The following is a 12,671-nucleotide window of genomic DNA, read 5'->3' on the forward strand; positions in this document are numbered from 1 at the left end:
CCATCACTGGAGCAGAGGTTGGGCCAGACAGACAGGCAGGCAGACAGCCAGGGCGGCCAGGGGCTGGGAGACAGGGCCCCAGGGCCGAGGAAAGGGTGGGGAACCCCTTACTAGTTCAAACCTAGAACAGATAGGACCAGCACTTTTTAATCAATGCCCTCCAGACAGACGCCAAAAGAGGAAACTATTGCGAGGCTAGAATTTATTTTTTTCCTTTTTTTTTATGATCAAAGATGCGGTCACAGTGTTGATATGTTTCTAGGTCTGAGATTATCTTGGGCATTTTGTAAACCCCACCCGCCACTTGTGAAATTACAACCCGGCGTTTTAGGAGCCCGGCTCATCGACGAAGGAATTCTCTCTTCCTCCCAAAGCAAAAGGACATAGCGGTTTTCCTGACACATGGGATGTTAGATTGGAATCTACTCGAGGTTATTTGTATAGTAGGTTGGTTACCATCGAGGTCCAGCTCTTTTGTCTTTGTGTCTTCCATCCCCCCCCTCTCTCTTTCTCTCTCCCCACCCCCTCCCTGTCATTTCCTCAATCAGTCTACCAGAAGTTTCCTTGGTCGTGGATTGCCAGTGTGCCTTCCCCCTTTAATTATGGCCATGCTGTACAGGGATTTGAATCTCTAAGCCGCAGAGCTGCTGGGAGAATCTTAATCACTGGCCTCATAAGTGTGTAATGAGCAGAGGATGAGGGAGGCTTGATCAGACTGTTTTCTATCCTCCTCTCCCTCCTTCTGTCATTTTTCGTGTGTGTGTGTGTGTGTGTGTGTGTGTGTGTGTGTGTACGCTTGAGCTGGGATTCCTGGGCCTCCCTCCACACACCGGTGATGAATGGAATTAAATACGTTATGGCCCCCGAAGGAGAGCTTTCCCAGCACAATAGCCCAGTGCTGACATGCAGTACCGTCTAAAGGTAGCATGACGTAACCAACAGTACTTGGGGAGCTTTTAGTGAGAACCATGAAATGACCGTTGGGGAAGAAGACTCAAACACAGTCCTAGTGCGTGTCTTACTCATTGTGCTACTCAATGGTATCAGTTCTTCTCACTCTTCCAGTGTCAAGTGTCAAAACGACACACTATACATAATAGACATTGGCCTACTCTCTGTTCCGCTTCTCAAGGCCCAAAACCTTGCACGAGAACCAGGTTAGCATTTGGGGTGTAATGTATTGAGTTGTGAGGGGTACCTACCCTCCTAGCAGTCCCTCTCCCCAACCCCAGCCCACAGCAGCTGACCCCTGGGTTATTGATTAGCACTGCTGGGCTCCAAATGGAGCTCGTCAGCTGATGGCTTTATCCGTGGCTCAATCGGAGCGTCCATTGATTGGAGCAGTTAGCTGTGTTATAAAGATAGAGGGGGGTGTGTAGATGGGTGTGGGGGGGTGGTCCACTGAGACCCCCGTCAACAGTGCACCTGCCAGAAGAGAGGTCCTTGTCCAGTGTCCCCTGGTTGCCCTCTAAAGCCCCTCTTTTTGACCACCTCTCTGGTCACCGCTGCCCTTATCATTGTTATTGGAGGAGCAGGTCCAGTGTCAGCGCCCCCACCCTCCCTCTGTTCCGCCGTAAGGAATCGCTGTGTTTACCTCTGTCACAAATCATCATGGCACATTCTATCTCTTTTTTTTTGTGGAAGATAATAGCATAACCTGTTAAAGCACAGTGAAGTAGATATTACATGTCCAAATAAACACGTCTCTCGTGTTTGGACACGGTAAAGCAGCTGTCAAATGAACCTTCTGGCACACGATACGAGGATAAATGAGACCTGGGTAAATAGTGAAATGCAGAAGCAAAACCACCAAGCTTCTGAATGGGCTAACAAGTTCCTCTTAGCAGATGAGGGGTGTAGATGGCAGGTCTTGGGGTGTAGATGGCAGGTCTTGGGGTGTAGATGGCAGGTCTTGGGGTGTAGATGGCAGGTCTTGGGGTGTAGATGGCAGGTCTTGGGGTGTAGATAGCCGGTCTTGGGGTGTAGATGGCAGGTCTTGGGGTGTAGATGGCAGGTCTTGGGGTGTAGATGGCAGGTCTTGGGGTGTAGATAGCAGGTCTTGGGGGTAAGGGGTGGGCCTAGGTCTACCTGCGGGGCCGGTGGGTCTGTACCTCTCCTCTCTCTCTCTCTCTCTCTCTCTGAGTGTTGTTTCGTGTCCAGTCAGTCCCAGTCGGTTCAAGCCTCTAGGGACTGCGGGGACTTGGGTTGCAGTTGAAGTGGCCGTCTCACTTTTCACGCCATCCACCCTTTTCAATCCCTCGCCCCCTCCCCCGCTCTATTTCACCAGGTGACCCATCTTCATGACCCGAGAGGAGGGAGTCATGTTTCTCTCTCTCCCTCTCGATCTCTCTTCCTCTCCTTTGCTCTCTCTTTCTCTCTACGGGTTTAATTTGGTTATTACAATCTGGTAAACATCAAGAACAATTTGTTGAGTTTAATGCTGTGCCAGGGGCGTCTTCTTAAGATGTGATTGAGTCGTGTTGATTTTATTGTAAGGTTGGTGCCCATAAAGTTTTTTTTAAAATTTTAATTATCTCTTTCTCTACCTTACTTTCTCTGTCTCGCTCTCTCTCCTTTTCTCCCTCTCCCTCTGTGTGTGTGTGTGTGTGTGTGTGTGTGTGAGAGAGAGAGAAAGAGCATGTGCTCCTATATATTTCTTACCACTTGATATGAATTGCTCAGTCATGTGATGTGAGCAGAGCTAAATATAGCATATTCCATACCATCATTGAGCTTTACCTTTTAAGTCCCTGCACCGCCGGCATTAAAAATAAAACAAACCTGCTCCAGCCTGGCAGCCCACCTGACAATGCCTGTTCTAACGTACAACGAACATGTAAACCAAATGGCCGGGGTAGAGTAAACACAGGGGCCTAGTGTGAACAGAGCAGTCAGGCTGGTTGGAGGTGTGTGTGTGTGTGTGTGTGTGTGTGTGTGTGTGTGTGTGTGTAGACTGCCGTCTGGGGTTAGGGTTGAGGCTGACGGGCAGAACAGTGCAGAAGAGCAGGCCCTTGTTTGGGCTAATCTGGGGTTGGGGTGGGGTGGGGAAGGGGGGGAATGGTGCTACAGAGTGTGTGTGTGGGAGAGGGGGGGGGGGGGCTTCTGAAAGGACTCAGACATTGACATGAGGTGGGGGGGGGGGGGGGGGGGGGTGCAGTTTGTGTTGGCTGACACCTTTCTTATAGGAGTAATCCAGTCTTTCTCCAGCTGGCCCTCCTGTCCTACCTCCCCCAGAGAGAGCAGGGATGTATAGAGGGCTCGTCTCTGAAAACCATGTCTTTTAGAGATGGGATTTTGAGTGTATGTTCATCTCTCTCTCTCCCCCACTTTTTCCTCCCTCCTTTCCTTCCTTCCTTCCTTTCTTCCTCTCCTTCCCTCCCTCGCCCAGAGGAGGTGGAGCAGGATGGGTTGTGAAACCCCACACCCCGAGCCACGACATTCGGTGAAAAATTAATTTCCTGCCTTGTGTCCTCTGGAAGGCTGTCACTCTGTCTCTTAATTATTTAAAGAATGCCAGAAATGTGAAATCAGTGATACTTAATTTAGAGGTCTGGCGTCGGGGCCCGGCCATTGATTTATTCTAGAACCCTCTTTAATGCGGACAGCTGTTTTACTCTAAAAATAGGTCAGGGGTCAGATGTAACAACCTTGTTTTTCTCCCCCCATTGAGATGGAACGCGTCCTTGGTTCGAACCGTAGTGGAGTGTGGCAGGGGTGGAAAGGGTTAAACCATCATGTGAGAGAAGGGGGCTGTCTACGCACTCCAGTCTGTCAGAGTGTCTTAACTTGTTTTTTTCCTCTCCCCTTGGAAGTGTGGCAAGATGGCTGTACCCTCCACGCCTGCCAGACACACTTCCTCTCTCTCTCTTTCTCTCTCTCTTTTTCTCTTTCCGCGCCCCTGCCCAATGTGGCCCTGCCCCATGCAGTGATTAGGGGTGTTCTTGTAGTCAGGGGCTCCTACTGTACTGGAAGGCTGCTCCCCCGCTGGGGGTGAGAGGTGGCTCGCTCCTCTGGCCCCTCTGGGCCTCTTGAGGCTGGGGCGCTGGCGAGGGGAACAGAGCCAGAGCTCTGGGAGTAGGAGGAAGGACTTAGGGAGTGGTTCAGGGGGGCCTCTACCACAGCACTTCCCACCAGGGTGACCTCTGACCCCCATGGCCATTAATCACTGGCCTCCTGATGGCCCTGTCCCAGGGGGGAAATCAGTCCGGGGCAAAGGATGATGGGAGGTGAAGCCTGTAGCCAATTACAGATCGTTTCAGTGCTGCCGAAACGATCCCTGCCGCCCTTCGAGGGGAAACAGCCAATCGCGGCCTACATTAACGTTGCATGAGCTAATGCCTCAGCAGTTCAATTATATGTGGCCTGATATAATGACGATACTAGCGCTTCGAGTTGCTACCCAGTTCTACACTGAAACTGGGTTTGTGTGGCCCAGAACTACTTTGTCATCTTGTGCTTATGAATTTAAAGGTCTAGAGGTACAGCTAGGGCAGATGTTTTATTCACCAAACTCATGTTGTTGCTTTCTAATTCTCCCAAAATGCCCTCCATGTATGCAGTGCGGCTAAAAAGCCATTGGTCAATAACCTATAACCTTTGTCGCCATATTACTGCTTCAATGTAAAACGTGTTGTTTTGAAATCATGTTAAAAAAGATTCTACCAAACCAAATTCGATATCTGTTGTTGATTGTGGGCCCACTTTGATATGGGTGAGCTTGGAACAGCGGCATGGGAGTGAGTGATACCCCTCTGTTCTGGGTCGCCACGGCAGGACAACTCTATTGTCCCTCATCTGTTGTGTCCTCATTGTCCCTGGGGACGGCGGCTCCATGTATGAAAACATGGCTTCCTGCTGACCGGCACTTTAATTCACACATCAATAAACCCTGGCCGACCCCTGACCCTGGCAGTTGTACTAATTGTTTGATGCAGGATTGATGTCCAGCGCTGCATTAAATAACTGCGGCTCGGGGGTCTGAGTTTTTTTCTCTTTTTTTTGGGCGCTCCGCATTCCTAGTTTCTTTGATCCACAGCATGTTCTGGAAGCGCTCCCCTGCGCCCAGCGCTGAGCTCGCCCGGTTGATATTTTAGCTGTGGGGTGGTGGAGGTAGCAGTAGTGGTGGTGGTGGTGGTATTGGTAGTAGTAGTAGTAGTGGTGGTGGAGGTGGTATGTAGTAGTGGTAGTGGTAGTAGTAGTGGTATTGGTGGGGGTGGTAGTAGTGGTGGTGGTATTGGTAGTAGTGGTGGTATTGGTAGTAATAGTGGTACTGGTGGTAGTAGTGGTGTTAGTATTGGTGGGGGTGGTAGTAGTAGTGGTACTGGTGGTAGTAGTGGTGGGAGTGGTAGTAGTGGTGGTATTGGTAGTAATAGTGGTACTGGTGGTAGTAGTGGTGTTAGTATTGGTGGGGGTGGTAGTAATAGTGGTACTGGTGGTAGTAGTGGTGGGAGTGGTAGTAGTGGTGGGAGTGGTAGTAGTGGTGGGAGTGGTAGTAGTGGTGGGAGTGGTAGTAGTGGTGGGAGTGGTAGTAGTGGTGGGAGTGGTAGTAGTGGTGGGAGTGGTAGTAGTGGTGGGAGTGGTAGTAGTGGTGGGAGTGGTAGTAGTGGTGGGAGTGGTAGTAGTGGTGGTGAGGGTGGTATTGGTAGTAATAGTGGTGGGAGTGGTAGTAGTATTAGTAGATGGTGGTGGTGATGGTAATAGTGGAGGTAGTAGTGGTGGTATTGGTAGTAATAGTGGTAGTGGTGGTATTGGTGGTAGTGGTAGTAATAGTGGTACTGGTGGTGGTATTGGTAGTAGTGGTGAGGGTGGTATTGGTAGTGGTGGTGAGGGTGGTATTGGTAGTAGTGGTGGTATTGGTAGTAATAGTGGTAGTAGTGGTGGTGAGGGTGGTATTGGTAGTAATAGTGGTGGGGGTGGTGGGAGTGGTAGTAGTATTAGTAGATGGTGGTGGTGATGGTAATAGTGGAGGTAGTAGTGGAGGTTGGGGGTGGTGGTGGGGGGGGGTGGTGGTGGTGGCGGCGGTGGTGTTGTGGGGGGGGGTATTGGTGGTGGCGGCGGTGGTGTTGGGCGTGACACCACTGTAGCATAGGGTCTGCACTCATCAAACATGCTGTGTGTCTCACTGGCCTGGTCATGGTCACTTCACTGATGTCATCAATGAGGAGAGGGGGAGATGAAAGGAGAGGACACAAGATGAGAGGGAAGGACAGGCTTTGAGAGTTCCCCATTTTCCGGGGGGCAGATCCGCCCCTCTGTGTTGAAGGCTGTTCATAGTCATGTGCCAGGAAAAGCTTAAGGATCAATTCTGACTGTCTTGTGGGATGGCGGAGTGTGCTTAATTGCCTAGCTGTTTTCTTTATTGCTTTTATGGCCGTATTGATAAGTTATACTGTATGTAATAGGCTTCAAAGCCAGGGTCTGCTGAGCGAGCTGTGTACACACCCCCCTCCACCCCCAACGTGACACACTCATCCCACTGCAGCCACGAGGCCCCTGCCCCGCCCACACTTACGCAAGGCCATGTGTCACCGTCCGAGCCCCGATGCTCATGGCTTAATGAAAGACTAACCTGTCCCTGAAACTGGAGCTAACTTAAGACACTGAATCAGGGCTAATCTGCCTGCCTGATCACAGTTAGCGATTCGCTAAAAAACCATTGGTAATGGGTCATACTCTGGGTCAAGAGCAGAAGGATTGGGCTGGCATTAGCCGACGCGCAAAGCTGCTAGCCTCCCCACTCCGCTCCCTCCTCCCCCCCCCCTCCCACCTCCACCCTCCCCAGCAGCAGCAACAAGGGCTAGCAGCCAAGGAGTGTGGATTTACTCAATCCCCCTAAATGAGCTTCATTATACCGGGCTATCCATGCGCCCCCCGCTGCCTCAGGATTAGCCTCCCGGCCCTGTTCACAATCCCCCCCCCCCCGCGTCCTGCCGGCCCCCAGAGAGTGGCACGTTACACTTTTTTGATTCTGGTGAGCACACATTAACCCTCCCTCCCTCCTTCCCTACACACTCTCTACACGCTTTGCTGCAGATAAGCCGTTGAGGCGAGATTATTGCATCTGTATCAAAAGTCTACTTTGTGTTGTTGGTGTGAATCCCTGCTTTGCAGGTCAAGCTGGTTTGCCTTGACTAGGCTAATAGGTTTTTATCCTTTTTTTTTTTTTTGTCTTGTGTGTTGACATTCCCAAGTCAAGCTACTAGAATAACCGCACACCAAGGCAGGCAGGCTAGTTTACACTCCAAGACTTAGCCACACAATACTTTGCTACAGCCTCTCCCTCTGTAATGTTAATTCAAGATGACTCCTAGTTTCTGATCTGTGCGTGTTCGTTCGTTCGTTCGTTCGTGCGTGTGTGTGTGCAAAAAACACAAAGTTTAATGAATCGCATCTTGTCCTCCCCCCCCCAGGGACCCCAGTCAACCGCATCCCCATCATGGCCAAGCAGGTGCTGGACCTCTACATGCTCTACAAGCTGGTGACGGAGAAGGGGGGCCTGGTGGAGGTCATCAACAAGAAGATCTGGAGAGAGATCACTAAAGGACTCAACCTGCCCACCTCCATCACCAGTGCAGCCTTCACTCTCCGCACACAGTAAGACTCTGGCCCTATCCAGAGACAGTCCCCAGCCCCTTCCCCCTCCACACTGGAACAGATCTAAAAGGATTGGGAAGGTATGAGCAGGATGGCAGTGGCCATTTTGCTTCTACCTGTCCAATCCTCTCAGATCTACACAAGTGTCCAGGGAGGAGGGGCTGGGGGTTGTTTCTGGATAGAGCCTCACTCTATCCGTGTGTGTGTGTGTGTGTGCATGCGTGTGTGTGTGTGTGTATATATGTACGTGTACGTGTACGTGTGTGTATATATATGTACGTGTACGTGTGTGTGTATATATGTACGTGTATGTGGGTGTGTGTGCATGCATGTGTGTGCACACACTCATGCGTGTGTGTATGTCCTTGCATTAGTGTGCATCCCCCTTTCTGTCCTCGTCACCGTCCCCTCAGTATTCTATCCTCCTCCCGTTACATCACACGTGTGAGGGGCCCATTGATCCGGATAGATTTATTGATGTGATTAGGGGACAGAGGTCAGGTGGGCTGTGAGTGACGAGCATGCTCAGTTGTGCCCTCCCTCCCTCCCTCCCTGCCTCCCTCCCTGTGCTGTGCTGTGCTGTGCTGTGCTGTGCTGTCTTCATCCACATTCTGATAGCGGGGCTCCTCTACCTACTCTCTCTCTATGCGGTGGACTACCAGGGAGCCCTAATGAACCTTTATGTATTTTTAATGCTAGCACACCGTCCTCCAGCGATGCTCCACTGCCCTGGTCTAATGGACCGTGCTCTTTGCACCGTATTGATCCTTCCACAATCCTCTCTCTCTTTCTCTCTCTCTCTCTCTCTCTCTCTCTCTCTCTCTCTTTCTCTCTCTCTCTCTCTCTCTCTCTCTCTCTCCCTCTCTCTCTTTCTCTCTCTCTCTCTCTCTCTCTCTCTCTCTCTCTTTCTCTCTCTCTCTCTCTCTCTCTCTCTCTCTCTCTCTTTCTCTCTCTCTCTCTCTCTCTCTCTCTCTCTCTTTCTCTCTCTCTCTCTCCCTCTCTCTCTCTCTCTCTCTCTCTGTCTCCATTATGCGCCTTTGCGTTTATATGTTTTTATGAGTTGGAGAGGGGGAAAAAAAGCTGTCTGTCACGCGGTGTGTGTACTCCATGACATACTGCCCACTGCTTCGCTGCGTCCCATTTATCCACCCTTCTCCTGACGTACGCGCACTTGTGCATGTTTTCACGCATTCATAAGCATAGGATGGGTCTAAGCGTGGGTACTTCCACCAATCCGTTCCCGTTTAAATGAACATTGTGGGGAAGGTGCAGGAGTGCGTACCTCAGGGTGGATAAGTAAATAGGACGCGGCGAAAAAGACCTCATTCTCCCAATGCTATGTATTCTCCTGAGGTTGCATGAAGTACGTTTACCGACTTTGTTGTGGAGCTCTGACGGCTTTGTGTGTGTGTGTGTGTGTGCGTCTCTCTCTCATCCAGGTACATGAAGTACCTCTACCCCTACGAGTGCGAGAGGAAAGGTCTGAGTTCCCCCGGCGAGCTCCAGGCGGCCATCGACAGCAACCGGCGGGAGGGCCGGCGCCCCAGCTACAGCAGCAGCCTCTTCCGCTTCTCGCCGTCGCCCAGCACCGCGCCGCACATCCTCAGCCCGCCCAAGATGCACCTCTCGGTGCCCACGGGGGCCGGGGTGTCGGTGGCCATGAACGGCCTGCAGGGGTCACCCATTGGCCTCTCCCTCAAGAAAGGTGGGCACTTCAACAACTGACTAGCGACTCGAGGAAAAAGACTGAATACACAAAGGGTTAAATAGTTACCGGAAAGAAGTTCTAGCCCACAACTGTCAGGTGTCAAGTCAGGTGTTGGATGTTTGTCGAGAGTTGCGCTCTGAGCTTCAGACAGAGCGCCGAAGAGCGCGACTCTCGACAAGATGTTTACATGGTGCAATAGCGCCCTCTGGCGACAGGTTTGTGTGTGTGTGTGTGTGACTATCACTATTATTAGGAACACTATACTAATACTGGGTTGGGCCTCCCTTTGCTCTCAAAATAGCCTCAATTCTTCGTGGCATTGATTCCACAAGATGTTGGAAACATTCCATTGAGATTCTGGTACATGATGGCATGATTACGTCACGCAATTCCTGACGATTTTCCAGGTGCATTTTCAAGCTGTGAATCTCCCACATCCCAAAGGTGTTCTATTGGATTCTGATCCGGTGACTGGGAAGGTCACTGAAGAACACTGAACTCATTGTTCATGAAACCAGTTTGAGACTTTTGCTTTGTGACATGGTGCATTATCATGCTGGAAGTAGCCATTAGAAGATGGGTGAATTGTGACCATGAAGGGACGCACATGGTCAGCAACAATACTCAAATAGGCTGTGGCATTCGAGCGATGATTGATTTGGTATTAACAGGCCCAAATTGTGCGAAGAAAACACTCCTCACACCATTACACCACCTCCACCATGAGAAGGTGTACAGGTGTTCCTAATAAAGTGTTACGTGAGTGTATCTCACACCCTTCACTGAATAATAATAACAGTGTTCTCGTGCCAAATATGTGTTAATAACATTCTGTCAACACTTATGTTGACAGAATGTTATTAACACATATTTGGTACGAGAACACTGTTATTATTCAGTGAAGGGTGTGAGATACATTTGACAACTCAAATTACCAGTTTTTTGTTTTGTTTTCGAATCTTCCTTTGACGTTGTTGGAATGTTGATCCGTTGATGACTCAGGTAGTTGCTATGTTGTGAGCTGTTCCTTTTATTGGAATTAGAATCTCCCTTATCGCAACGTTATTTGAATATCGTCCAGTAAAGCAGCTGCAACTTTGGCGTACAGTGATGAAATCATTTCCGCTGTGAATCCAGTTGAAGTAACGTCATCTCCTTTCTCTCCTCTCTTTTGTTCTCTCTCTCTCTTTCTTTCTTTCTTTCTTTCTTTCTTTCCTTCTTTCACTCTGTCTCTCTGTCTCTCTCTCTCTCTTTTTTCTCTTTCTCTCTTTCTTTCTCTCTCTCCCCCCCCCTCCAGAGGAGATGAACCACTCCATGCCGGGGGGACGCCACTCCATGGCAGTGTTGGCGCTGGGGCAGCAGCAGGTGGCGGGGCTGGCGCGGGCGGCCACCCTGGAGCAGCTGAGGGAGAAGCTGGAGACGAGCGTGGGGGGGGAGGGGCCAGAGAGGAAGATGGCGCGCCTGGCAGAGGAGCAGCAGCGTCTGATGCAGCAGGCCTTCCAGCACAACCTGCTGGCCATGGCCTCCCAGGTCCCCATGAACATGCGCCTGGGCATCCCCAGAGGTCAGTGAACACCCTCTGTACGCACACACACACACACACAATAATATCACTAGCTATACATACACACACAATAATAATTGATACTCAATGATGCTACCTGGGTCCAACAGTGTTTGAAATACTTAACGCTTAAATGGCGTTTGCCTGAGCCTGCGTGGAGTAGAAGATAGCCCTGTTCCATTTCAATACTAAATACTATTTGAACCCATTGCACTCTAACTGATTCAGTGACCTATGCCTTTACTTCTGAGACCCTAGCTACAGTTGGTGCATGTATATACAATAACAATGTGCTTTGTTTGGTGCCTAAATGTTATCTCATGCTGGTGTTCTCGCTTCCCTGCCACACATACAGTGTGTGTGTGTGTGTGTGTGTGTGTGTGTGTGTGCGTGCGCGAGCTTATCACAAGGTGACTCTTTCATATGCAATGCATTGAGTGGGAAGGGCAGTGTGTCATGATGTCTGCTTGTCTTTCCCCAGTGGATCATGCAGATGACTGCTACAAGACGTCCACAAAGACATGTGCGTTCTACCATTCTATCTTCCTGCATGTTGTATTGTACATTCTCAGTGCTGAACCCTTACTAAGCTTTAGTTCCCATGGCTGAGGCTGCTGACCCCTTCCTGTTTTGTGTGTTTGTAGACATGAGATCAAGACGTTCACGGTGTCTCACCACTTCCTCCTTTGTGTTCACAGATGAGAAGCAGCAGGACATGGCACTGAGCATCTCCACCAATGGGAGCGCGAGCATCAGCGTGTCCGTGGATGTCAACGGCACGCTCTATTCCGGTGAGCGTTGTACCTTGGTCATTGTTGAAGGGTTTTACTGACGATGACTGATTACTTAGACAAATGTACTTATTGTAAGTGCGTCTGCTAAATGACTAAAATGGAAGAATGTAAATGTCCCTCAGTCACAGACCTGAGCCGAGCTGTTACATATCCACCGTGGTTGGGGAGACAGTGGTGGAGAGGAAAATATAATACAACACAATATATAATTACAATATGTAACATATAATATTTTCGAGCCTGTAAAGTGTGGTTCGGGTCGACCCTGTCGTGTTGGGGTGTAAATCCTCACCCTAGTTCCAACTGGTCTGAACTGATTCTATAATAACGTTCTCCATCGTTTCTTCTTATTCTCTCCTTCAGGAACCCTGTTTGCCCAGAAGTCTGGAGCCTCAGCGACGGGCGTGTCGGCACCCACTGCAGCGCCCCCTGCTGGCCCAGCTGCAGTCTTCGGGTTTGGCTCCTCCGGCCAGAGCCACAGTCCCACCTCCTCATCCTCCTCCAAGGGCCCCGGCTCGGCCGAGCCATCCACCAGTGGCTCACCCTAGCTCAGGGCAGCCGCCACCCGTAACCCAGGCTTCTCAACAACGCCCCGGCCCAGCATGAATACAGTACATAGAGTACAATCGATAAGAAAGAAAAAAAACTGTTGCACAACAAATACCTCATCGCTCCTGTCGACCTTGGCTGTCCGATAATGAACACAAAAACCCATGTGCAACTCATGATAACATGGGCCCATAATACACACACAGACACCTATGCATTTTATCCAACACACACACACACATATGTGCACATCACATACATGCACTACACATCGCACACTACACACACACACACACACACACACACATCCCCAAAATACATGCTAAACACAATCAAAGCGCTCAGCCAAAACCCACTGACAGGTGTTTCACAACTGAACTTGAAGAGTTTTTATTTAGGATTTCGTTTGTTTGTTGCCATTTTGTAGGATCTGTAGTGTTCTTAACCTGAATTAACTTTATTT

General features: G+C 50.1%; 1 protein-coding gene across 1 annotated transcript in view; it reads left to right on the forward strand.

Annotated features, from left to right (window-relative positions):
• The window catches only part of LOC310819438 (AT-rich interactive domain-containing protein 3B), a 36,193-nt gene extending 23,750 nt beyond the window's left edge, over nt 1–12,443 (forward strand). The window contains exons 5-10 of the mRNA XM_083690731.1: nt 7,410–7,593; nt 9,033–9,298; nt 10,599–10,865; nt 11,347–11,388; nt 11,564–11,656; nt 12,023–12,443. Of these exons, the coding sequence (XP_083546857.1) occupies nt 7,410–7,593; nt 9,033–9,298; nt 10,599–10,865; nt 11,347–11,388; nt 11,564–11,656; nt 12,023–12,207 (1,037 nt within the window). The 3' untranslated portion in view covers nt 12,208–12,443. The remainder of the gene's footprint in view (nt 1–7,409; nt 7,594–9,032; nt 9,299–10,598; nt 10,866–11,346; nt 11,389–11,563; nt 11,657–12,022) is intronic.
• The last annotated feature ends 228 nt before the right edge of the window (nt 12,444–12,671 follow it).

This window comes from Argentina silus, assembly GCF_951799395.1.
Source record: "Argentina silus genome assembly, chromosome: 19".
NCBI lineage: Eukaryota > Metazoa > Chordata > Actinopteri > Argentiniformes > Argentinidae > Argentina > Argentina silus.